General features: G+C 34.8%; 1 protein-coding gene across 2 annotated transcripts in view; it reads right to left on the reverse strand.

The window, feature by feature from the left end:
• The window catches only part of IL1RAPL1 (interleukin 1 receptor accessory protein like 1), a 1532725-nt gene that overhangs the window by 648050 nt on the left and 857980 nt on the right, over window positions 1–26695 (reverse strand). For both annotated transcript variants that reach the window (XM_043992667.1, XM_043992668.1), the window contains 2 exons: window positions 18873–19059; window positions 3780–3933 (listed from right to left, as the gene is read on the reverse strand). In XM_043992667.1, the coding sequence (XP_043848602.1) occupies window positions 3780–3933; window positions 18873–19059 (341 nt within the window). The remainder of the gene's footprint in view (window positions 1–3779; window positions 3934–18872; window positions 19060–26695) is intronic.

Raw genomic sequence — 26695 nt, forward strand, 5'->3', positions numbered from 1 at the left:
AACAATAACAAAACCTCATTGATACTTTGTGTCTTTTCAGGGATTTTTATTGTACTTTATTTTTTCATATTCATGACTTTTGATTTATAAAATAAATTTTCTACCTGTCTTTAAAATTTTTCATAAAAAAGCAGTCACCAATGGTAAAAAAGGATGATATGCTGTTCAGGAAGTGTGATCATGATGGGCTAAAAACTAAATATATAAAATAATGAATCATTATCATCTAGAGATATATCTACCTTTGGTGCCTTACTGAGTGGCATGATTTATGTCCTAAAAATTGGAATCACCTTTGGCTATAGACATAAGAAATATGTTAGCATGTCACATCATTTAAAGCAATTTGATATGAATAAATTTGCACATTCAATAGACTTTATGTTAATACCTAAAATGCATTTTCATATGTACTATTCACAATCCTGAGCAGGCAGCTGTCCCATTCACATAAAATTGTGAATATTGTCAAATCATTTTTACCTAAATCAGTCTATGTAGAACTCAGATAGAAGAAAGGCTCCATGCTTTGGTTGGATGGCAATTTTTTCTTACTGAAGCATTCTCAATTTCTTCCCTGCTATGAGGAAACATTTCTTTATTTTGATTGATAGAAAGGAGCCATTTTGAAGAAAAGGAGTTTAGTATGAAATTTCGTCTTTTTATGTCTTACTACTTGAAAGATACCTGTCATAGTCGTTTAGATTCATAGAATCAGTGGAAGAAAAAAAAAAGTTAATACCCAGGGTTAGTTTTAGGCTGACTTTATAAGCCAATGAAGAAAGATTAGAAATTGGCTCCTATTTTCTTCTCAGAAGGCATCTTTTCCCCAAATTCCATTACACTGATGATTAAAATTTCTCTTATCAAAATTTCTGCACCTGAGAGACACCACTTCAATAATGATTGGCAGCTTTCAGAAGGAAAGAAAATTCAATCTATATTATAAAGGAAATGCAACATAGGAACATTTATCAGACATTTTTCATTAGGCTGTTGGCAAGATAGTTGAGTGAAGTGTTAAAGTATTAATTCAGATTTCATATCCAGACAGAGCTATTAAGTGGTAGAATTCTAAAATGCAGGGAAATTCTATATAAAAGTTTGCCCTGACTTGTCATTTTTCAACAGTATTAAGAATACTTTATAACAAAACCCATCAAAAAGTCACAAAATCCTACTGTAATACCATTTGGTTACTTACTCATTTCTATTCTTATATCTACAGAATTAACTGCCCCTCCCACCATAATTTCATTTTATTTAATATTTTTGATAGAACTAATTAATGATCCTTTCCCATAGTAAATCACATACATTTTCTATGTCTGTATATATTTCTATACACATAGGTATACATACACATATGTATATACATGTATCTATACATATGTATCTACATATATATGTATATATTGAATTACTGTATGCTTAAAGGCTCAAAATTTATTTATTACTCAAGTGCTTCTATCATTCATTTCCTGCGAAAGTCAGCTGTCTACCGCTGTTATAAATCACAAATGGTCCAAGAGCATTCATTCTGTATTTCATCCAAAAGTAAGCTATATGACAATCATTTTCCCCCATTGGTATCTCTAAGATGGTACCTGTCACCATTCAAAAAGGAAATGAATTTCATTTGACTTGGCAATATATTGAAAATAACACAATGTGTTGTCTTAAAGGTTCTTAAAATAAAAATAAGTTATGTCTAGATAAAATGTTGTATGACTAAGATAAGTAATAGAAACTCAAAACTCATTGTCCTATTTTATATGAAAAACCAAATTATATTTCATAAGAAAATGTGAAAAAAACTCTTTGTAACAGATTTAAATAATTTTTGCCAAAACAGTCTTTACAAGTTTTGTACATATCAACTAAAGAGAAAATTATGGCCACAGTAGCATAGCCTTACAATTTTTACCTTTATACTTGTGTTTTCAATTGCTTTGGATAAACAAAAATAATCTGTCTTTTATTTGCCCCACTGAATTGAAATAATATGAACTTGAAAACCACACAGTAAGGAGAAAAAGTAACAATGTATTTTAATTCATCACATTTTGAAGATTCTCTATTTTAAATATGATAGTGAAATGTGTCATTTTCATTCCTTGAGCATTTTTGAAAAGGGCTAAAGTCCTGAAAAAAAAAGATCATTTTCCAATCTATTCAGTACCCCTTTTTCTTTAATGGGAACAATTTCCACTCAAGTTTAGGTTTATGTATACAAGTAATTCTGCATATTTATTTTTCCCATTATATACGTTAATGACAATGATGTATCACATTTGTCTTATGTTTTAGTATTCACAGAGTTCTTTAATATAAATCAAGTGACTTGTTCCTCACAATATCATTGTAAGAAGAGTATGATAAATATCGTTTTCTCCATTTTCCAGGTGATGAAATTGAGGCCCAGAGAATTTAAGGCATTGATTCATTCAGCTAATATTTGGTGGAGCAAGAACTAATGCTTTCTTGTGACTCTTGGTCCAGTATGTCATTAACTATACCAGGTTAATTATATATGTATGTGTATGTGTATGTGTATGTGTATATATACATACATATACAACATGCACATATAAATACAAGCATATATTCACATAAACATGTATGTGTGTATGCAATGTATAGGTGTATATATGTATATGTATACACATATATACATGTATACATATATCAGTGTGTGTATGTATGTGTAAATATAAACTGATAAATCACTAAATAAATATAATTAGTATATTATTAAATATATCGATAGAAAAAATATTAATATAAATTATAAATACATAAATAAAATAGTTTATGTTTAAATATAAATTAAAAATATTAATATAAAATTACACCTGACAATTTCATAGTTACTGTATTCTGGATGATAGTCCAGATAGTCTAGTCAGTTACAAAGTCTAATATATCAGATCATTGAGAAATAGATACTACATGTAAAAAGTAAAAAAAAAAAGTTGCTATTCTCTTAAACAACATAAAACTAGAAGTAACCTGTATTTAGAAAATGTTTGATAGTGAAACCAAATGATCCAAAAGAAGTAAATGTTTTTCATGCATTTTCAATAGTTTCTGTGAATAGGGACACTAATTTTCTGTTTGTGGTATTGCATGTATCAAAATTCCCTACAATACTATGAATATCAGGAAACCCTGATTTTAAACCTCTGCTGCCTTGCAGCTATACCCATATATGGGAAAGACTTCGGGAGTTAACCCCGAGGGAAAATAAGGAGTCGGAATCCCTTAGGCAGTTGGATGTTGGACATCACATCCCTCTGGCAACTCCTGCAGCTGCACTGGTGCCAAACTGTATTGGCTCTGCCTCTCCTTTGGATCCACCAATGTCACAGAGAGGGAAAACCAGCTGCATGGGCAACAGCTTATTTTCCAATTGATCCACCCGGGCCAGCATCATGGAGAGGACACTCCAGCTACTCCTCATGGGGTAGATACAACACGGGATGCGGCAGTTACCGGTTATAAGTCACTTGGGAGCTGTGCCTCCCATATCGGACTGCACACCACACTGTGGCCTGTGGCTCTTCAAGGGGCTGATCGATGGTTGTCCATGACTGGTGGAGGCCTACTACTATGAATATGACCTTTTCATATTTTCAACTTGATTTCAAATACAAATTGTTTTCATTCCAGAAGCAGTAGACATTCATAATTATTGCTTGGTCAAATCTAACTTGCAGAGTATTTAGAGTATACCTTCAATTAGCAACAAAACCTCAAATATTAATTGGTGTACTTACCTGTCACAGTGAGTTCAGTGGTTCTTCTCACAACGAAGCCTCCATATTTTAACTCACATGTGTAATTTCCAATGTCATCTTCTCTAACTTCTCGTATAAGCAGAATATTCCTTTTGAACACAATACTTGGCCTCCAAGTTTTTGTCCTGCATTCCTGTATAAAGAAAAATAAGTCACAAATATCTATTTAATTTAAAATTGATCAAATAAAAAGTTATTAATATTACATTAAATTTTATCTGAGGTAGTTCTCATTTGTTCTCTGTTATCCCTCTAACATATAAATACTTTGAAATAATTATATTTTTATTAAAAGGTTTTATTAGAAAATTATATCAATCTTACTAGTACATTGAAATATGACAGTTTATAAGAATCTAAATTTTATATATGCAATGTATTGTACCTTAATAAATTTCTGCTTTCACAATTTTTTGCCTGTCAAATTTTAATTTCTTCATAGTGTGTAAGAATTTATGTTTTGAGTAACATATATCTCAAGCCAAATTTCCAAGCTGAAAGCCAAATATACTTTTCAGAGAAAAAGAAAAGCATCTGAACAACTTCATCTTTATTCAAGTTCTAAATTTGTGGACCACTTATCTGGTTTAAATGTATAACTGATTTTGCATTTAGGGATTGGAGACTCTATCCAATTATTTCAACCAAAGATGTGTATACACACACACACACACACACACACACACACACACATATATATATATATATATTCTTTTTGGGTTCTTTACTCTTGCCAGGTTTTTAAAGTATTTTTTTTTTCAGGGAATGCATAATTTGTCTTTATGCAGAACGTGATTTGCATAATAGTCCCTATAAGTCATTGTTATCAATTTCAAAAACTACATGTAAAAAAAACTTAAAATATCATCATCATCATCATCATTATTATTAGTGGGGCAATGAGAGTTAAGTGACTTTCCCAGGGTCACACAATTAGCAAGTGTCAAGTGTCTGAGGCCATATTTGAATTCAGGGCCTCCTGAATCCAGGGCCAGTGCTTTATTCACTGTGCCACCTAGCTGTCCCCCACATTATATTTTTAAACACATTAGGTACATACATGCACTTGTACAGAATCTGTATAAATCATATTGAATTCAGCAAGCTAATTCTTTTCCTCTATAGTGACAGCATGACATTCTGTCGTTTCATTTTACTTATATTTCCAAGTGGTTTTATTGAAATGACATGCTCCATTCAATTAAAGCTTTCTGATTTACAGAATTTTGATATAACTGTTAGGTTGTACATCCTCTTATTATTTACTTAGAATATATGATCTATGTTATAATGAGTGTAATGTTATAACTAAGCATATAATGTCCTCAATACTAAAACTATACCCCATATACAAAAGCAATACTTTTTAAATTGTAAGTTTATGCTGGTGATGCTTTACAACCAAAAAGACCAATCCAAGAAATGTAGTCATTTAATAAAGAATAAAGGTGTAGTTTTTTTTCTTCTAACTAGCAATGGTCTATGATCTCTAAGGCAATGAGCCAAGTAAGGTGCATAGCTGAGGAAGCAAACAGTTTAAAGGGCATTATCTCTGTCATGCTTCTTATTAAAGATAAGAGATATGCCACCTCCAAAAGTTTTGCCTCATGGTGCCTTAATAGGTATTTGATTTCTACCTTTTAAGGATAGGGATTTCATGGTTATAAGGAACTTTTTTTCTTTTTCTTTTCTTTTCTTTTTTTCTTTTTTTTTTTGCATGGCAATTGGGGTTAAGTGACTTGCCCAGGGTCTTGCAGCTAGTAAGTGTTAAGTGTCTGAGACTGGATTTGAACTCAGGTCCTCCTGACTCCAGGGCTAGTGCTCTATCCACTGTACCACCTAGCTGCCCCTTATAAGGAACTTTTCATGAGTAAAAAAATGTCTTTCTAATGCAAAAATGCATTTGTTCAAAAATACATAGTCCAAGGTTGCTGTTTGTAACACCAATAGGTTAAGGGACTTGCTCGGGGTTATATGATTAGTGTTAGAAGCAGGATTTAACCCTGGTCTCCCTGCTTCTGAGGCTAGCTCTCTCTCTAGGCCATCTCTCATTTATAAAACTTAAAAAATATATATTCATATCAGACCATAATCACAAAGGAAAGGCAAGTAGTTTGTTCTTTTACATGATATCTTTTTTCATGAAGAATTTTCAAATGTGAAAATATCTAAATTTTGATGAAACTCCAAGTGTGTCACTCTTTGTTAAGAAAAGATGAGAGTGACCCTACAGGGATGTATATTGGGCTGTGAACAGAAATCTCCATAGAAAAATGGTAGTGACTCTAATTGGCCCTGTTAGGGAAATGTGACAGATAAGACTGAGGGAAAATTATTTGAACAGGAATATGCCTATTTTAATTTAGTGGGAGTTTATCTTAAAGGAATCTATCCAATATATTATTAACTATAGAAATCATTTTAATGAGTGTGCTACCAGTCTTAATGAGTTAACAGTACTAGAGACATTCAGAGAAAGACAAAGATTGTGTTTGTGTATGTGCTTGTGGGGGATAGATAGAGGGTAGACACAGAGAGAGACAGAGACAGACATAAAGAAAGAGACAGAGAGAGAACAAAAATATAACTTCAGACATAGTAAGGACAAAACTGGAATGTATGCCTAAGTAATTATAGAATATATTTAAGGATATCTTGAGCCTAATTACATTAACAAAATTTTGCTCTTCTGCCTCTATTTTCATTAATACAACCCATCCTTCATATCTGGAATATACTCTTTCTTCATTTTTGCTAAAATCACCGAATAAAATCATTTTTTCAAATATTCTTTGATAATCTGATAGTGTATTCTGCCCTAGCAAGATCAGGTATGGAGTATTACTCTGAGTTAGGAATACTACACATGAAGAACATAGACAAACTGAAGAACATCCAGATAAGGGCAACCAGGATAGTGATGATTTTTGAGATCATATTATTTTAAAATCAGTTAAAGAAATTTGGGTTGTTTTATCTGCCCAGAAATAACAAGCAGTTTGGGCAAAGAACATAATTGCTGTGTTTAAATACTTGAAGGGCTACAACTGGTTGGTCTCAGATTTCAGATATTAGCAATAAGTAGAAGTTAAAAAAAAGCAAATGTAGACACTGCAAAGAAAAGGAAGAAAAATACTTACTAAAATTAGAGATAGGAGGTAAACAAGAGGCAAATTTATTGCCTTTGTTTGAAATAGGTTCCTTATTCACAAGAAGACCAAGCAAAGGCTCATTGACTACTTGCAGGTGTTGATAGGCACAAGTTGGACTACATACTCCATGCATTTTGTTCCATCTCTAAATTTTATTACCTTTGTGGTGTACCTTTTTCTGATATCCCCAGCTCAAAATTTTCTTTCCTTCTTCATGTTTTCCTAGGATACTTTGTTGGGAGGATTATTCCCTGTCAAATTCTACCTTGCATTAAAATTAGCAGGTATCATCTGTTTCCCTTGGATCTAGAACTGTGCCTCACCCAAAGCCCGAACTTAACATATGAACATTGAATTGAATTATACTTAGTTCAGTTAACTAACTTGAAAGGAAACTGTTGTTAAAAGTATAAAGGAAACCATTGAGAAAATTCTGTAGAAAATGCTGAAACAGACAAAAATAATGACTGAATCAAGTAAATGAGGTTAATATTATTAATCTATGATTTGCTATCCTGGGCATTTCATATTCATTTTACTTGTTAATTACTTAAAGCTACTGGTTTATAAAGCATGAGTTTATTTAATGGTTTAATTTATTCATAAACTATATATTCCAATTTAATGATATTTTCTCTCTATTTCTGGTTCCATTCATAAAATTCTTGAAATGGCCTAGATATTCATCCATAGAACATAGAATACCCAGCTGGTATGGATACAAAACTTAAATGTATGACTCATTATGTTTAGTTAGACTCACATAAGCCTAGATAAAAATGACCACAAATTCTTTAGAAAAATAAAACGTCAAATCAAGTATTCAGAAGGGCAAGGATACAATAGCATCTTAAAATTTGAACTTTCAGCAATCTCACAAATAATTATTTTTAAAAAATTAACCTCCAAGGGCAGAGCCAAGATGACACAGTAGAGAACATGCTCAGATGAGCCTTATCAACCTTTCCAAACAAACAACTTTAAAATAACATATCAAAAAAAAAAATTTGGGGGGTGGTGATAGAAAAGCCAACAAAAGATCAGTGAGAAATTCTAAAAGCCCACTAGAATCAAGGAGCTTGGAAAGAGATCTGTGACATAAGGCTAGAGACTGGCCAAGACTTACCAGTAGTGGGACTAGGGGTTGGCAACAGAAGCCGTTTCAGGTTTGGGAGCTCCTAGGCCAGATAAAATAGGAAGACCTGGCAAATAATTAGAAAGAGACTAAAGGGAACACCTGTGTTAGCACTTGTTCAGGACTAGACACTGTTTATTAACTCCATTGTCTATACTGGCTTCAGGGTCTTAGTTCAGGGTCATGGAAGATCACTTTCAGAAAGGGGGGAATGGAATTCTGGAAGGATAGCACCACTTTTTCAACCAAGGGATCAGGAATTCTGAGGAGCAGCATCAGTTTCAATTACAAAGGATCAGGGACCCTTCCTTGGTAAATAACAGAGTACAGAGTGGACAGCAGCAACCCCATATCTCCCTAGATCACACTAACTTGGAAGCACCAAAAATTTCAAACCCTCAGAACTAACTCTGAAAATAGCAGCTCAAAAAAAAAAAGCCTGAAATATAAAACTTTGACACTACAGCTAGATGGCACAGTGGATAGAGCACCAGTCCTGGAGTCAGGAGTACCTGAGTTCAAATCCAGTCTCAGACACTTAACACTTACTACCTGCGTGACCCTGGGCAAGTCACTTAACCCCAACTGTCAAACTCAAAGAAAAAAAAAGAAAAAAAGCTTTTGCATAAAGAAATCTAATGTAGCCAAAATTAAAATGAAAACAGTTAAATGGGGAAAATTTTTATAGCAGGTTTCTCTAAAAAGGTTTCATTTATCAAATGTATAGATAACTGATTCAAATTTATAAAAACAAGAGTCATTCTCCAGTTGGTAAACGGTCAAATGATATGAACAGTTTTCAGAGGAATAAATCAAAGTTATCAATAATTGCATTAAAAATGCTCTAAATTACTATAGATTAGAGAAATTCCAATTAATACAACTCTGAAATATCACCTCATACATCTTAGATTGGCTAAAATGACACAAAGATAAAATGATAAATGCTGGAGGGGATGTAGAAAAAAAATGGAAACATTCACTGATTGTAGAGTTGTGAACTAGTCCAACCATTCTGGAGAAAAACATGGAACTATGTGGAAAGGGTTATTAAATTGTGTATATGCTTTGAGGCAGGATTGTCTACTAGGTCTGTAACCCCAAACAGGTAAAAGAAAAGGGGAAAGAATCTATTTGTGACAAAACTATTCATAGCAACTCTATGCAGTGACAAAGAATTGAAAATTGATGTGATGCCCATCACCTGGGGAATGGCTGAATGAGTTCTATGATTGTGATGGAACACTACTGTGCTATAAGAAGTGATGAGGAGTAAGGTTTCAGAAAAAAAAAACTGGGAAGACTTAAATGAACTCATACAACCTTACATGAGCAGAAAAAGGAGAAAACTATACATTGTTAATAGCTATATTGTAAGGGTGATAAACTATAAAAGACTTATCTACAATGATTATGACCATGATCCAAGACAATTCTAAAGGACCCATAATTAAACACACTTATGTACCATTAGAATGAGAACTACTGAACTCTCAACACATATGGAAGTATTTTTTTACTTTACTTTTATTTTTAAATTTGTTTGAGTTTTCTTTTGCAGCACAGCTTATCTGGAAATATGTTTAGCATGATTTCTCACACACACACACACACACACACACACACACACACACACACACACACACATATATATATACATATATGTGTGTATATATATATATATACACACACACACACACATATATATATATATATATAATTGATATAATTTGACATCTCAGAAGGTAGAGGGCCAGGAAGTAGGGAAAGAATTTAGATCTCAAAATTTTTTTAAATGAACATTAATTTTTTTACAAGAAATTGGGAAAAATTTGACAAATAAAAAATAACAAAAAAAATAAAATTTGAAAATAATTAGTCAATTAATATCTATTAAAAACCTACTATGTTGTACCTATCAGATCTTTGGAAAGGAAAACAGTTTTTGACCAAACAAGAGATAGAGTATATTATAAAATGCAAAATGGATGATTTTGATTATATTAAATTAAAAAAATTTTGTACAAACAGAAGCAATGCATCCAAAATTGGAAGGGAGGCAGAAAGCTGGGAAAAAATTTTTGAGACCAGTGCTTCTGATAAAGGCCTCATCTCTAAAATATATAGGGAATTAAATCAAATTTATAAGAATCCAAGTCATTCCCCAATTGAGAAATGGTCAAAGGATATGAACAGGCAGTTTTCTGATGAAGAAACCAAAGCTATCTATTCCCATATGAAAAAATGCTCTAAATCTCTAATGATTAGAGAGATGCAAATTAAAACAACTCTGAGATACCACCTGACACCTATCAGATTGGCTAAAATGACAAAAAAGGAAGATAATAAATGTTGGAGAGGCTGTGGGAAAATTGGAACACTAATGCATTGTTGGTGGAGCTGTGAGCTGATCCAACCATTCTGGAGAGGAATTTGGAATTATGCCCAAAGGGCTATAAAGCTGTGCATACCCTTTGACCCAGCAATCCCACTTTTAGGTCTTTTTCCCAAAGAAATCATGGAAGGGGGAAAGGGACCCACATGTACAAAAATATTTATAGCTGCTCTTTATGTGGTAGCAAGGAATTGGAAGTTGAGGGGGTGCCCATAAATTGGGGAATGGCTGGACAAGTTGTGGTATATGAATACAATGGAATACTATTGTGCTGTAAGAAATGATGAGCAGGAAGAGTTCAGAGAAACCTGAAGGGTCTTACGTGAGCTGATGATGAGTGAGATGAGCAGAACCAGAAGAACATTGTACACAGTATCATCAACATTGAGTGTTGACCTACTGTGATGGACTATATTCTTCTCACCAATGCAATGGTACAGAAGAGTTCCAGGGAACTCATGATGGAAGAGGATCTCCAAATCCAAGAAAAAAAAAAGAAAGAAAGAACTGTGGAGTATAGATGCTGATTGAACCATATTATTTCTTTTGTTTTGGGTGTTGTTTTTTTTTTCTATTTTGAGGTTTTGCATCACTGCTCTGATTCTTTCTCTTGTAACAGGATTAATGCAGAAATAGGATTAATGTTATTATGTGTATATATATATCTATATGTATATGTATAGAGATATATAGATATAATCTATATCAGATTACCTGCTGTCTAGGGGAGGGGGGAGGGAGGGGAGGGAGGGAGAAAAATCTGAAATTGTAAAGCATGTATAAACAAAAGTTGAGAACTATCTTTACATGTAACGGAAAAAATAAAATACCTCATACATCAAAAAAAACCCTACTATGTGTTAGATACTATGCTAAATAAAGATACAAAGAAAGTAAAATAAAACAGATCCTTATCCCAAAGAATTTACTTTCTGATGAGGGAGAAAACATGCAAACCCCCCCTCTCCCAACTATGTACAAACGAGATACATATTAGAAGAAATTGGAGTAATTTCAGTGTGAAGTCACAAAGGTTTAGAAGGACTGAGCAAGACTTTTATGCATAATCTAACTTTATCTGGGGCTTGAAGGAACCTAATCATGCACATAGATGAAGAGGAAGAGGGAGAAATTTATCAAGTACGAAAGGCAACCAGAAGAACTTCTGAGTCAGAGGATACAGTGTGATTTTGAGGAACAGCAAGAAGTTTAGTTTCACTGGATCACAGAATACATGGAGAGCAGTAAGGTATACGAAGACTAGAAAAGTAGGAAGGGGACAGATTATGAAGGACTTGGAAAGCTCAATAGAGAATTCTATATTTAATGCTAGAGTTAATAGGCAGACAGTGCTGTTGATTAAATAGGGTGCTGATAATATCAGGTTTACATTTTTGGAAGAGCCACTTGACAGTTATATAGAAAATAGATTGGAGTGGTGTGGTTTGAGGTAGGCAGGCCAATCAGCAGACTATTGTAACTATCTAAATGTGCATTGTTGAAGGCCTGCACTAGGTTGGTTGCAGTGTCAGGAGGGAAGGTGGGAGTTTTGCCAGATGTTATGAAGATAGAAATGACAAGATTTAACAATTTATTGGATATGGGGGGGTGGGAGATTAGAAAGAGTGAGAAATCAGGGATGACATTTAGGTTTTGAATGTGGTGATTGGGAGGGGGAGCTCCTTTCAATGGTATTAGGAAAGATAGGAAAAGGGGAGTTTGCAGAGGGGAGGAAGGTGATAAAAAGCTTATTTTTGGCAATATTGAGTTTGATATGTCTCCAGTAGGATATCTGTTATATTCAATTTGAGATGCTTAAAGGCTATTGAAGATATGAGTCTGGAAATTGGGAGAGAAGTTATGGCTAGACAAGCTTATCTGAGTGTCATCTGAATAGAAATAATAATTGAACAAATAGGATCTGATAATATCACCGAGTAAAATGATACATAGAGAGGACAGAAAAGTACACAGAGCAGAACTTTTGAAGACTCCAATGGTTAGTAAATCTGACTGGAGTATAGATACAGAAAAGGATAAAAGAGTTGTCAAATAGGTTGGAAGAGAACCTGGAGAAATCAGTGTCATGAAAACCTAGAAAGAAACAAATAGTCAAGGAAAAGAGGGTAATTGACAGACTTAGAGGCTGTAGATAAATCAAGGATGATGAGTGTGGTAAAAATTATTGGTGTTTTAGCTGATTCATTTGGGAGGAGCCACATATGGCCCACCCTGAAGTTACCTATGCTACTGAGGTCAAAAGGAGAACTCTCCATAGGCAGTTTTTGAAGGACCTCCTCTTTTGGGGAGTGGACACTCTTCCAGAACGTGAGCACTCTCTCTCTCTCTCTCTCTCTCTCTCTCTCTCTCTCTCTCTCTCTCTCTCTCTCTCTCTCTCTCTCTCTCTTTCTGGCTTCTCCCCTTCTGCTGGAGCGAGCAACTGTAGACTTTCCAGGTTTTGATGAGTGAACAACAGAGAACCCCATTTTCCTTTGAATTAGCTTAATTGTAAATGATCTGGGGGTCACATAGGCTAAGTTTGGAGTTAAGAATATTTATCTGTATTTCTTTTTTACTATTTCCTTGTCTTTGATTTTTATTAGTTTCACTTTTGTGGTTTAATTAATTCCCAAGTAATAAAATCTGATCCTTTCGTGAATTAAAGCTTAAAGGCTCATTTCTTATTGGCCTGGAAGAAATATCTAAAAAGGGCAGTTCAGAGGGGAGGGTGAAACTAAAAGGTCCCTCATCTTTTCAGGACCCTAATATTCTGGTGAGTCACACAATTAATGCTTTGAATATCAAATTTTGGCCCTCACATGAGAATTGAAAAAAGGTCATTAGACTTGAAAAGTATGAGGTTGAAAACATTAGAGAGAGTGGCATCAGTTGAATGCTGAAGTAAGAGTTCACTGATCTCTAGGTGGTTGCCCATAAAAGTAGGAGAGATATAAGACAATAGCTAGTGGGCATAGACAGTTTGAGTGCTTTTTGTTTTGGTTTGTTTTTTTGTTTGTTTCATGGGGCAATGAGGGTTAAATGACTTGCCCAGGATCACACATCTAGTAAATGCTAAGTGTCTGAGGTCAGATTTGAACTCAAGTCCTCCTGAATCCAGGGCCAGTGCTTTATCCACTGTGCCACCTAGCAGGCCCTAGTTTTTGTTTGTTTGTTTGGGTTTTTTTGGCTTTTTGCTGTTTTTTTTTTAGAATGGGGGGGAAATAGGCATATTTGAAGGCATTAATTAAATAGCCTGTAGACACAGAGAGTGAAGATGAGTGAAAAGCTAGAAATGATAGCAGGGACACTTTGCTGGAAAAGACAGAATGGAATGGTTCAGTTATGCATATAGAGAAGTTCCTCTTCATATGAAACATGGGTGAAGGAGGAGATTGTGCTAGAAGGATTCTGAGTGATGTGAGATGAAGAGGAGGGGATAATAGGGAGCTCTAGGTAAAGTTCCTTAATTTTCCCCTGTGAAATCTGATTTAAAGTTCTCAGATGAGGGGGGCAGCTAGATGGTGCAGTGGTTAAAGCACCGGCCCTGGATTCAGGAGTACCTGAGTTCAAATCCGGCCTCAGACACTTGACACTTACTAGCTGTGTGACCATGGGCAAGTCACTTAACCCCCATTGCCTAAAAAAAAAAAAAAAAAAAAAAAAAAAAGTTCTCAGATGAGAGGGTGTGGGGGAGTGGAAGGGAGCTTTGGGAGATCTGAGAAGGGATAAAAATTTTGGAAAAGCCAGTGAGGTGAATCAATATTTATTAAAACTTTTCATATGCTAGGGACTATAATAGTTGGTGGCAATATATCAATAAAGGAAATAGAAAATAGGACATCTGTGATATATGACCCAAGCTTAAAAAAAAATAAAAAGATAATGTAAACTATAAAGCAGACAATTATTCAGTGCATCTGAAATGCACCTCTGATAAATTTCTGACCTGAAGTAAAAAGAAAAAGTTCAGTTCAGTATTTTAATATGCTTTAGAATGTCTGAATAATAATTCTAGAACACAGTAGGTTCATAATGAGCTTACCTTCAAAAGCCAAACAAAGATTCAGACCAGAACACTGGATAATTGTATGATAATCTTTGCTTGCTATTTTGACCCAGTTGGGTATATGATTGGGGGGGAAGAGCCAAGATGGCAGAGAGAGGCCAGTGAGTTCCCTAAGCTCTCCTTCTGTTCCCTCAAAAAGAACATTAAATCTAGACTCTGGATGGATCCTGAAAGTACAGAACTTGCAAAGAGACAGAGAGACACAGTCTTCCAACCAGAGTTAATTTAGAAGACTTCATGAAAGGTTGATCTGATTCTGGCAAAAGGGAGGTACAGCACACCACAGCACAGCATGGAGGGGTTTGGGGCTAGTCAGCAGAAAGCTGTAGGGCACAGCCAAGTAACGGAGGCCCCTGGATCCTGGCTCAACAAGCTGGTGGTGCAGCAGGCCAGTGGTGACACCCACTGCACCAACTGAGAAGACAGGTTGCCAGCTAGAGGGCCACCCACAGGACAGGCATGACCAGGCCTAATCATCCCAGCATATGCCCAGGGAGCTGAGAAATCCATGAGCCATAGAGGCCTTTCTGTAGAAAGCCAGTGACATAGCCTGATACCCCAGCACAAAAAGATTGAATCAGAGAACCTGGTGCCTCCAGAGCAGACCTCAACTTAAAAAAAAATAAGCTGCAGTATGAGTAAGAAATAAAAAAGAGCTCTTACCATTGAGAGCTTCTGTGTCAACAGGGAAGAAGCTAAATCAAACTCAGATGAGGACAATACTCTCAAATTGCCTACATGTGAAGCCTCAAGACGGAAGATGAATTGGTTTCAAGAACAACAAGCCTTCTTGGAAGAGCTCAAAAAGGATTTTAAAAACCAATTGAGAGGGGCAGCTAGATGGCGCAGTGGATAGAGCACCGGCCCTGGAGTCAGGAGTACCTGAGTTAAAATCCGGCCTCAGACACTTAATACTTACTAGCTGTGTGACCCTGGGCAAGTCACTTAACCCCAATTGCCTAACTAAAAATAAAAAAAAATAAAAAAAAAAAACAATTGAAAGAGGTAGAAGGAAAAATGGGAAGAGAAATTAAAGCAACACAAGAAAATTATGAAAAAAGAAACAGCAGCTTGGGAAAGGAAGCACAAAGATTAACTGAAGAAAACAACTTCTTAAAAAATTCATTTGGCCAAATGGAAAAAGAGTTGCATAATCTCACTGAAGAAAATAATGCCTTAAAAAATTAAAATTGGACAGTTTGAAGATAATGACCTGATGAGACACCAGGAATCAGTGAAGCAGAATCAAAACCATGAAAAATAGAAGAAAATGTGAAATACCTCATCAGAAAGACAGATCCAGGAGACACAATTTGAGAATCATTGGACTGCCTGAAAGCCATGATCAGAAAAAAATCCTAGACACCATATTTCAGGAAATTATTAAGGAGAACTGCCCTGATATTATAGAATCAGAGGATAAAATTGTCATTGAAAGAATCCACCAATCACCTCCTGAAAGAGACCCCAAAAGGAAAACTCCAAGTAATATTGTAGCCAAATTCCAGAATTATCAGATGAAGGAGAAAACACTCCAAGCAACTAGAAAGAAGCAATTTAAATATCATGGAGCCATGATCAGGATTGTTTCAACATTAAAGGATCAGAAAGCTTGGAATATGATATTCTGTCACTCAAAGGAGCTTGGATTGCAGCCAAGAATCTATTACCCAGCAAAACTGAACATTCTCTTTCAGGAGAAAATATGGATATTCAATGAAATTGGGGACTTTCAAGGTTTCCTGATGAAAAGACCAGAACTGAATAGAAAATTTGATCTTAACAAGCAAGACTCATGAGAAGTTTAAAAAGGTAAACAAGGGGGAGAAAAGGATACTCAATAAGGTTAAACTGTTTATATCCCTACATGGGAAAATAATACTTATAACTCTTGAGAACTATATACATATTTGGGCAGACTGAAGGATTATACACAGAGAGTATAACTATAAATTGTCTTTGATGTGATGATATAAATAAAATTAAGGGGTTAAAAAGGGAGTTTATGTGGCAGGTAGGTGGTGCAGTGGATAGCGCACCGGCCCTGGATGCAGGAGGACTTGAGTTCAAATCAAGGATATGAACAGGCAGTTTCCTGATGAAGAAATCAAAGCTATCTATTCCCATATGAAAAAAGGTTCTCAATTACTATTAATTAGAGAAATGCAATAGAGAAATGCAAATTAAAACAACTCTGAGGTACCACCTGACACCTATCAGATTGGTTATTATGACAAAAAAGGAAAATAAAAAATAGGAGAAGCTGTGGAAAAATTTGAACATTAAACCATTGTTAGTGGAGCTGTGAATTGATTCAACCATTCTGGAGAGTGATTTGGAATTATGCCCAAAGGGCGATAAAGCTGTGCATACCCTTTGACCCAGCAATACCACTTTTGGGTCTTTTTCCCAAAGACATCATAAAAAAGGGAAAAGGACCCACATGTACAAAAATGTTTATAGCTGCTCTTTTTATGGTGGCAAGGAATTGAAAATTGAGGGGATGCCCATCAATTGAGGAATGGCTGAACAAGTTATGGTATATGGATGTAATGGAATTCTATTGTGCTGTAAGAAACAATGAGCAGGAGGAGTTCAGAGAAACCTGGAAGGACTTGCATAAACTGATGATGAGTGAGATGAGCAGAACCAGAAGACCATTGTACACAGTATCAACATTATGTGTTCATCAACTATGATAGACTTGATTCTTCTCACCAATACAATGTTACAAGACAGTTCCAAAGGACTCATGATGGAAAAAGCTCTCCAAATCCAGAAAAAGAAAAAAAACTGTGGAATATGGATGTAGATTGAACCATACTATTTATTGTGTTTTGGGTGCTATTGCTTTCCTTTCTTTGAGGTTTTTCCTTTTTTGCTCTGATTCTTCACTTATAAAATAACTAATGCAGAAATATGTTTAATGTTATTGAGCATATATAACCTATATTAGATTACCTGCTATTTTGGGGGAACTTTGAAATTAGAAATCTTATAAAAACAAACAAAAGAAATCACAGGCAATGATATGAAAAGAGGAAATTGTTGAATGGGAATTGTCTCTTAGTGTGGTCAGAATCAGAGAGGTGTGGAAACTTTCTGGGTCATTTATGAATATTAATTGGTTTGGGTCAGTCTAATGAAAAATCAGAACTCAATGATGTTAATCATTCTGTAGTTCCGGCCAATTGTTCCTTTTCATTGGATAAATAATGTCTGTCTATATGGAAAAGGAAAGGGCTTCATGTCCAATCAGCTAATTTTGATTAATGTCATTTCTGATGAAAGGCTTTGGGTGCTGAGGCAGAAGTTCCTAGCAAAAAAGAGATTTCTGACTTACTACCTGGTGGTGTCCATTGTCAAATATGGCCAATGTTTTGTTTCATGTAGTTTAACTACATTCCTTTGTTAAGTGGGGAATCACTGGAAAGTGACAATAGTATTAAAAGAATAATTAATAAAACATTTATTTGTTAAATGTAAAAAAAAATGGTTAAAACATACTAAGAGCTACAATATCCTACTTCCATAGAGCATCTATAGTTTTCAGATATCATGTAGCCACAGATGAAGCATTCTTTGATTTTTACATGAAAGCTTCACTGTTTTCTATTCATATTCAATAAGTAGAACTTTATTGCATATATAAGCTATTAAATATGTTATAATTCTATAATCTTTATTAAATTTATGGTCCTAGGTTTTCATTAGTACCAGGTTCTAATTATGTATAGGGAGAATAGGGGTAAGATTTTTACTTTAAACTATGAATATTATTTTTGAGTTGTGAAGAAACTATTATATCAAACAAAAATTACTTAAATTTCATGGAGTTTGACAACCTGTGTTTTTTTTTTAACCATTTTATAGTTAGAATCTCAGAAAAGTAGAAATAAGACATATAATGGTGAAAGGTCCAGTGGAAATTATCACCCAATTCTATTGGTAATTTTCTACTCCAGTGGTCCTATTCTCATTTGGGGGGGGGGTCTCTCTTGTCTTGTACATTCCTCTGGAGGAAAATGTTTAGATGGTTTATTTTCTACTCCTGCTCAAATCAACAGAGGCTAAGAAAGAATCATGAGAATAATCTCAAAAGAGTTATCATACAACTTCACCCAATTCTTTTTTCTCTATAGCTAACCAAACTGACTAAATCCTTTGAAAGCAACAATAAGTCCATAATTGAAATAATATGGTCTCAAGAGAATAGGAGGAAAGCTATAGCATAACCCTTTAAAAATTTTACAACAACGAAAATACTACAGAACCGAACATACAATAATTTTTTGTAAGAAACCCAACCTTCTCTATTGCTTACCTTATACCAGAGGATTTCAGGCTCTCTGTATGGTATTAGAAAATCCTCTATATCCCGGCATGAAATTTCCTTACTTTTGCTAAGCTCAGCTTTTTCAAAGTACTTCATCTTGGAATTGTAGCATAGTCCAGTGTCATTTTCACCCACAGTCAGTGAAATGGACACTTTCATACAATATGTGGAATTTCTGAAACAAAGCAGAAAAAAAATGGTGGTATAAGGTGAAAAAATAATAATAATGCCTTATATTTGTATGGAGTTCCAAAACTTTTCAAAGGACTTCAACCTTCTTTATGCCCCAAATCCTAATGATAACCCTATAAGGCAGAGAAGAAAATTGGTACTTTCATCTTTCCAGATGATAAAACTGAGGCTTAGAAAAAATGAGTGAATTCCACAAAGTTTAAAAACTAAGAGGAAAGGATAAAACTTGAAACTATATCATCTGAATACAAGTCCCTTATCTTTCCAAAACTGTCATCAGTTTGACATAGTCGAATTCAAGTCAACAAAAAATAGTGTTGTATTGTGCATATTTTATGTTAACTTGAATTATCTTACATTATTTGTTCATTAAGTATGAATATTTATTAAGCAATTTCACATGTACATTATTATTGTAGAATATTTAATATATTTTTAAAAATCTGGGGCAGCTAGGTGGTGCAGTGGATAAAGCACTGGCCATGGAGTCAGGAGGATCTGAGTTCAAATCCGGCCTCAGACACTTAACACTTACTAGCTGTGTGACCCTGGGCAAGTCACTTAACCCCAATTGTGTCACTAAAAAAAAAAAAATCTCCCTTGTCCAATATTTGTTCCTGTAAGGGGACTGGGGGTAGGGTGGAATGGTTACTGGTATAGGCATGGAAAAAATGATATTGTGTTATATAATATAGAGGTTAAGTAAAATATTTTAAAATGTGATTTAATAGATTTTGATAAATTTACAAAATATTTTTAAAACAGATTGTATCATAATGGAATATATCTTACATTTCTTTATTCATGTGATAATTTATGTGATTTAGAAACTATAAAATGTATATATTTTAGTTTATATCATCATAATCATCTGTTGTTTATGTGTTTTTCAGTTGTGTTCAATTCTTAGTGAACTTTATTTGGGGTTTACTTGTCAAAGATACTGTAATGGTTTGCCATTTCTTTCTCCAATTCATGTTACAGATGAGAAACAGAGTCAAACAGGGTCAAGTGACTTGCCTATCCAGGCCCAGTACTCTAGTTTGCTACCTATTATCTTTATCATCATCTTCATCTAATTATTCTCATCTATTTTAAATGGATATGTGAAGGCATAAATCTGGGAGTACCCTGTAATAATGCAGATTAAAATTCATCCAGACATGCCCATCAGTTGATAATCTTGTATAAGATCTATGAATTGTCCACCATTATTTTTTTTGGGGGGGAGGGATGGCTAAGATGGCGATGAAAAGTATAGCAACCCTTGTGCTCGTGGTCTTTTATCCTAAACTTGAAGGTACCACTAGCACATTCTGGTTGTCTACCTTTCATTCCTTGGTTTTTTCCATTTGACAAGACTATTTTCTCTTCACATCATATAAATCACTTTGTAACATCTTTTAATGTATACACATATTTTTATCTATATTCTCAATACCATTACATTTTTATTTCCATAATGAAGCATATTTATAATACTGAGTTTGAGGATATGCACATTTTGTTCACAGAAAGTTTTAAATCCATCTATTGACCAGATTATCACATTTTACCTTCAGATGGCTTCATATCATTCTATTTGAAGAAACACTCTAATGATCAAAGAAAACTTTTTAATCCAGGATAAATCAGACAGTATCTGTCTACTTTCTCCTTCAAACAGGAGAATGAAAGGTAATGACAGCATTTTTATCACAAAGATATAATAAAGAGACCTCTGTCTTAATCAACCAATAATAGGCCTGTAAGTTCAATTTCCCATCATATGCAATTTTCCTTCACTCAGACCTTGGAATTTATGACTAAAAAAGCCTATGTGTACAAAATTTCACGTTCATTTGGTAAAACACATAGAGTAGATAACATCATGTTGATGGTCTTTTAAGTTCTGGTGTTTAAGCTAGGGTGAAATACAAGATATGTCACAATGGATAGTTCTCATAAGAGGTTTATATAAATAGGTGAAAATGTCTAAGGTTAAGAAGCAAATTTAAGTGTAGAAATCTCCCTCCTCCCTTATGAATGGATCTCAACCTTAATCTGTATAAAAAGCCTCCTACTGAGAGTTCGAAAGCATTCTCTCTTTCATCATTTTTGGCTTCCATCCCAGTGAGGAGACTGATGATTGCAAACTGGTGACTGATGTCCTGAGTTACTGTCTCCCCAGGAAAGGACCATTTTTGAATTACTCTGGACACTTTAATACTTGTTTACTGTTTTTCTTCATCAGGAGGTGATTAAAAACTAAAAATGTAACAATACCAACGAGCACTAGAATCCTTTTAACTAAGAAGTGCTGAGAAACAGAGAATAATCTTGCAAATTAATAGATATATGATTTTTTTTTCACTCTTAGAATAGAATTTTATTTTCCAAAATATATGTAAAAACAAATTTTAACATCAATTAAAAAAAAAATTGTTCCAACTTCTCTTCCTCCTCTATTCCCACCCCCACCCACTAGAACTCAAGCATTTCAAAATAAATTATACATGAGTAGTCATGGAAAACATTCCCACATTAGCTAGGTTGTGAGAAAAAAACAGTCAAAAAACTCCCAAAACTTCAGACTAAGGAATTGTCAAAGAGAAAAAACATTTTTTTAAAAAATGTGTTTCCAGGGGCAGCTAGGTGGTGCAGCAGACAGAGCACCGGCTCTGGAACCAGGAGCACCCGAGCCCAAATCCGGCCCCACACAACCAACACCCACCAGCCACATGATCCCGGGCAAGCCACCCACCCCCAATTGCCTCACCAAAAAAGAAAAAAAAAAAGAAAAGAAAAAAAATGTGTTTCCATCTATTTCAGATACTATCACTTCTTTCTCTGTAGATGGGTTGCCATTTTCATAGTCCTTCAGGGTTATATTGGACCATTGCCTTGCTGAAAATAACCACATGCTTCCCAGCAGATCATTTTACACTATTGCTGTTATTTTGTATACAGTGCATTTTACTCTGCTTCAGTTCATGTAGGTCTTTCCAGGTTTTTCTAATAGTATCCTGTTCATCATACCCTAAATAATGTACCTTAAACTTGACAAAGAATTTTCTTCGTATTAGCCCAGCAAAGTCATCATAACTATTTCCCTCCATCCTATTCCCTTCCCATGATATTTACTCTATTTTCCATCTTCTTTTAAACTATTCCTCCTCAAAAGTATTTTACTTCTGACTGTCCCCTCCCCTACTCTGCACTCCCTTTTTTTTCACCCTTCCTTCCTTATCCTCTTCCCCTCATACTTTCCTGTAAGGTTAAATAGATTACTCCTCCCAACTGGGTGTGAATGTTATTCCCTCCATGAGCCAACTCTGATGAATTTAAGGTCTTTGAGCTAATTCTATGTTCCAAATTTTCTTCCTCCCTCTCTCCTCAACCCTCCCTATGAAATCAAGCAATTCAATATTTCATACTTGTGCCGTTATGCAGAACATCTTCACCTTCCTTGAAAGTATTTTGCTTTTTACTACTCTCTCCCAGAATCTGCCCTTCCCTCCTTCCCCTCCCCACCCCCTTATCTCCCTCCCCTCCCTCAGGGCAAAATATATTACTATACCCACTTGAGTATGTATGTTAGTCCTTCTTTGAGTCAATTCTGATGATATTAAGGTTCAAACACTCCCCAATTCCTTCCCCCTCTTCCCCTCCCCTCCATAAGCTTTTTTCTTGTTTCCTTCATATGAACAACCTCTCCCCAGACCATCGCTCCCCTTCCCCCTCCCCCAGTCTATTTCTCCTACACCTCAACCCTATTTTAAGGATGTCATTATGGGTTAGTTAGGTGGCACAGTGGACAATGCACCAGCCCTGGACCCAGGAGGCCCCAAGCCCAAATCCGGCCCCATACATAAGACACCCCACAAAGAACAAAACATAACTTCCCTTCATATTCAGTTCAGACCTGTGTCCTCTGTATTATCTTCCCATATAGGAATGTTAACAGTTTGATCTTTTAATATCCCTCATGAAGTCTTTTTCCTGTTTATCTTTTTATGCTTCTCCAGGGTGTTGTATTTGAAAGTCAAATTTTCTATTCAGTTCAGGTCTTTTCATAACAAATGCCTGAAAGTCTTCTTTCTCCTTGAAGTTTCATGGTTGCCTCTGAAAGATGATGCTTAGTTTTGCTGGGTATGTGATTTTTGGCTGTAGTCCCAGTTCCTTTGCCCTCTGGAATATCATATTCCATGCCCTCCGGTCCTTTAATGTAGAAGCTGCTAGATCTTGCTTTATCCTTATTGGAGCTCCACAGTATTTAAATTCCTTTTTTCTAGCTGCTTGCAATATTTTCTCCTTGACCTGGGAGTTCTGGAATTTGGCTATAATATTCCTGGAGGTTTTCCTTTTGGGATCTCTTTCAGGAGGTGATCAGTGGATTCTTTCAATTTCTATTTTAGCTTCTGCTTCTAGAATATCAGGGCAATTTTCCCTCACAATCTCTTGGAGGATGGTGTCTAAACTCTTGTTTTGGTCATGGTTTTCAGGTAGTCCAATGATTTTCAAATTATCTCTCCTAGATTTATTTTCTAGGTCAGCTGTTTTTCCAAGGAGATATTTCACATTGCCTTCTATTTTTTCATTCAATTGGATTTGCTTTACTGTGTCTTGGTTTCTCATAAGCTCACTAGCTTCCATTTTGTCAATCCTAATTCTTAGGCAATTATTTTCAGCAGACAGTTTTTTAATCTCCTTTTCCATTTGGCTTTTCAAACTGTTGACTTTTTTCTCATGACTCTCCTGCATTGCTCTCATTTCTCTTTCCATTCCTTCCTCTCTTTCTCTACATCTTTGTTCTATCTCTCCTACTTTCTCTTCAAAGTCCCTTTTGAGAGCTTCCATGGCCTGAGACCAGTTCATATTTTTCTTGGAAGCTTTGGATGTTGGAGCTTTGACCCTATTATTATCTTCTTCTTCTGAGGATGTATTGTGGTCTACCTTTCCCCCAAAGAAGTTTTCGATGGTCTTCTGCTTTCTCTGCCTACTCATCCTGGCTTACTGTTTCTTGGCTTTTTACTCCTTAAAGTGTAGCGCTGCTTCCCGGACACACTGTTCGTGCTACAGAGTGGCCGATATATGATTTTGGAGTAGGTATTTTAAGGAATCTTAGAATAAATGGTAAAAGCAGCAAAACCTTTTCCTATGATTACTACTGTATTGTGACAATACACACTAAGTCACAACAATGTCTAAAAAAAGGAATGAGTTTTTCTCAAGGTCCAAGGTGCCACCTTTGTCAATCATTCTATATTTATTCAATCACATTAATTAAGCACGTATTTCATTTGGAACACATAATCATACTAATCAATAACACAATTACTGAGTATCTACAAAGCCATGGGTTTGAAGACATGAAAAGGTATATGATACCATTCATGCTTTTATGAATTATTATTCCAGTAGATTCCTAATTATTTTATCAATGCTCATATTTGCAAAAGTCATTTACTTTATCTTTAGATGGCACTGCATGACACTGTTCCATTCAATAACCTTAGGTGGGTCCCTAAGTTCTTTAAAATTAAATACGTTTGCTTAACATTTAAAGTTCTTCACAACTTGGTCTCAGTCTACCTTTCCTACAATACTGACCTTAATGCTCTTCTTCTTATTCTATCTCCCATCTTTGTGCATTTTCATATACTATCTTCATTCATTAAATGCATTTCTTCCATACTGATACCCCTTAGAACCTCTTGTGTCCTTCAAGACTCAAAGAGCACCTTAAACATGACAATTTTCTGGATCCTATTGGGAGCTACTAGTGCACTCCCTCCTCAAATGAGCTTGATCTGATTATATATATATGTGTGTGTGTGTGTGTGTGTGTGTGTGTGTGTGTGTGTGTGTGTGTATTCTACATACAATTATAAATATCCCTCAACAATCCCAGATATTAAGTTAGTTAATAACCTTTGTTAAATGGCTACTAAGTGACAGGCACTATTTTAAGTACTGAGGATACAAAAAAAGACAAAAGAGATTGCCTGAGCTCAAGGAATTTAAAATTTAAGGAGAGACACAACTTGTAAATTAATAATTATATACAAGATATTAACAGGACAAACTGGTCATATTTAAGTATGAGAAGGCACTGAAATTAAGAGAGATTGGGAAAGGTCACCTGTAGAAGATGAAATTTTAGTTGGGTCTTAAAGGAAACCTCTCATCCCATAGAATATAGCCTGTTAATGTCTGGAAATGTTGCATTTTTGGTCTTTACATTCATAATTCTTAATAAATGTGATGAATTCTTCTTTTCCAGTACCAATGGAGTTGGTACTACACATAAAGGGAAAAAATGGCAAATCTAGCCTGAAGATAGAAAAGCACCTTAGATGACATTTCTCTCCTATTGTAGAGTTGATGACATATGAACATAACAGACTGTCAGAGATGTCAAACACATGGCCAATGTGTCTTCAACTGCCCTCTATGGGGAACCAAGTTAAAATGCAGTTGGCAAATATTTATAAAAAAACATACAAGAGAGCATAGATAATGACAATATGGTATTTTCCAAGTTAATATGTGGCCTACAGGAATACTTGCTTTATTCATCCCTGTTTCTATTGGAGTTTGACATCATTGGTTTAAGTAACTTCCAATAGAAACAGATAATTCCACGATAGAGACAACTCACATAAATAACTGGAGGAACTCTTATAGCAACTCTAGATTTGCTCTTCACATATCATTATGCAAAACGTTTATTAAGAAATGACAAATATTGATAAATCTTAATTTAATAAGGAAAACCTATAATGTGGCATGTCAACAAATAATCATTATTTTAGAGGAATCTCTGTCCACACTATTATTTTAATTAAAATAAACTTAATTTAGGAAAGCCAGGTGGCACAGTGGATAAAGCACTGGCCCTGGATTCAGGAGGACCTGAGTTCAAATTTGGCCTCGGACACTTGACAATAGCTTTGTGATCCTGGGCAAGTCACTTAGCCCTCATTGCCCTGCAAAAAACAACAATGAAAACAAAACCAAAACAAAAACATGAAAAGATATGTATATATACATCTATATATGTACATGTATTTGTATGTGTGTCTATCTATATATATTTGTATGTATACATGAGTGTATATATATATATATATATTTAAATAATTTAAGAAGAAAATGAAGTCAGCATGACTGATACAAAAATATGTTTAATGTGATTGTACATATATAACCTATGTCAGATTGCTTTCTGTGTTGGGGAGGGGGGAAGGAGGGATAACAACTTGGAACTTATATCTTGGAACTTGGAATCTTATAAAAACAAATGTTGAAAACTATCTCTATATGTAACTAGAAAATAATAAAATACTTTTATTATCTAAAAAAATTAGAAAGCACATATTTTTACACATCATTAGGTTTTTCCTTGGGATTTTCCATAGCCTGTAAGTCTAAAAGTAGTGTCCCTATCAAATGTTGAAGGCAAGAGTTATATTAGAGAACATTTTGGAATTAATTTCTACATTATCCTAGCCTAATCAATGAGAAGCAAAATAATTTTTGCTTATCAGATAAAGACAGAAATACCTCGGTTCAAATCTTGCTTTTACGATGTTCAGGTTGACTTGGCAAGTTATTTAAACTCAAAGTGCCCATGC

This window comes from Dromiciops gliroides, chromosome 3 (assembly GCF_019393635.1).
Source record: "Dromiciops gliroides isolate mDroGli1 chromosome 3, mDroGli1.pri, whole genome shotgun sequence".
Classification (NCBI taxonomy): domain Eukaryota; kingdom Metazoa; phylum Chordata; class Mammalia; order Microbiotheria; family Microbiotheriidae; genus Dromiciops; species Dromiciops gliroides.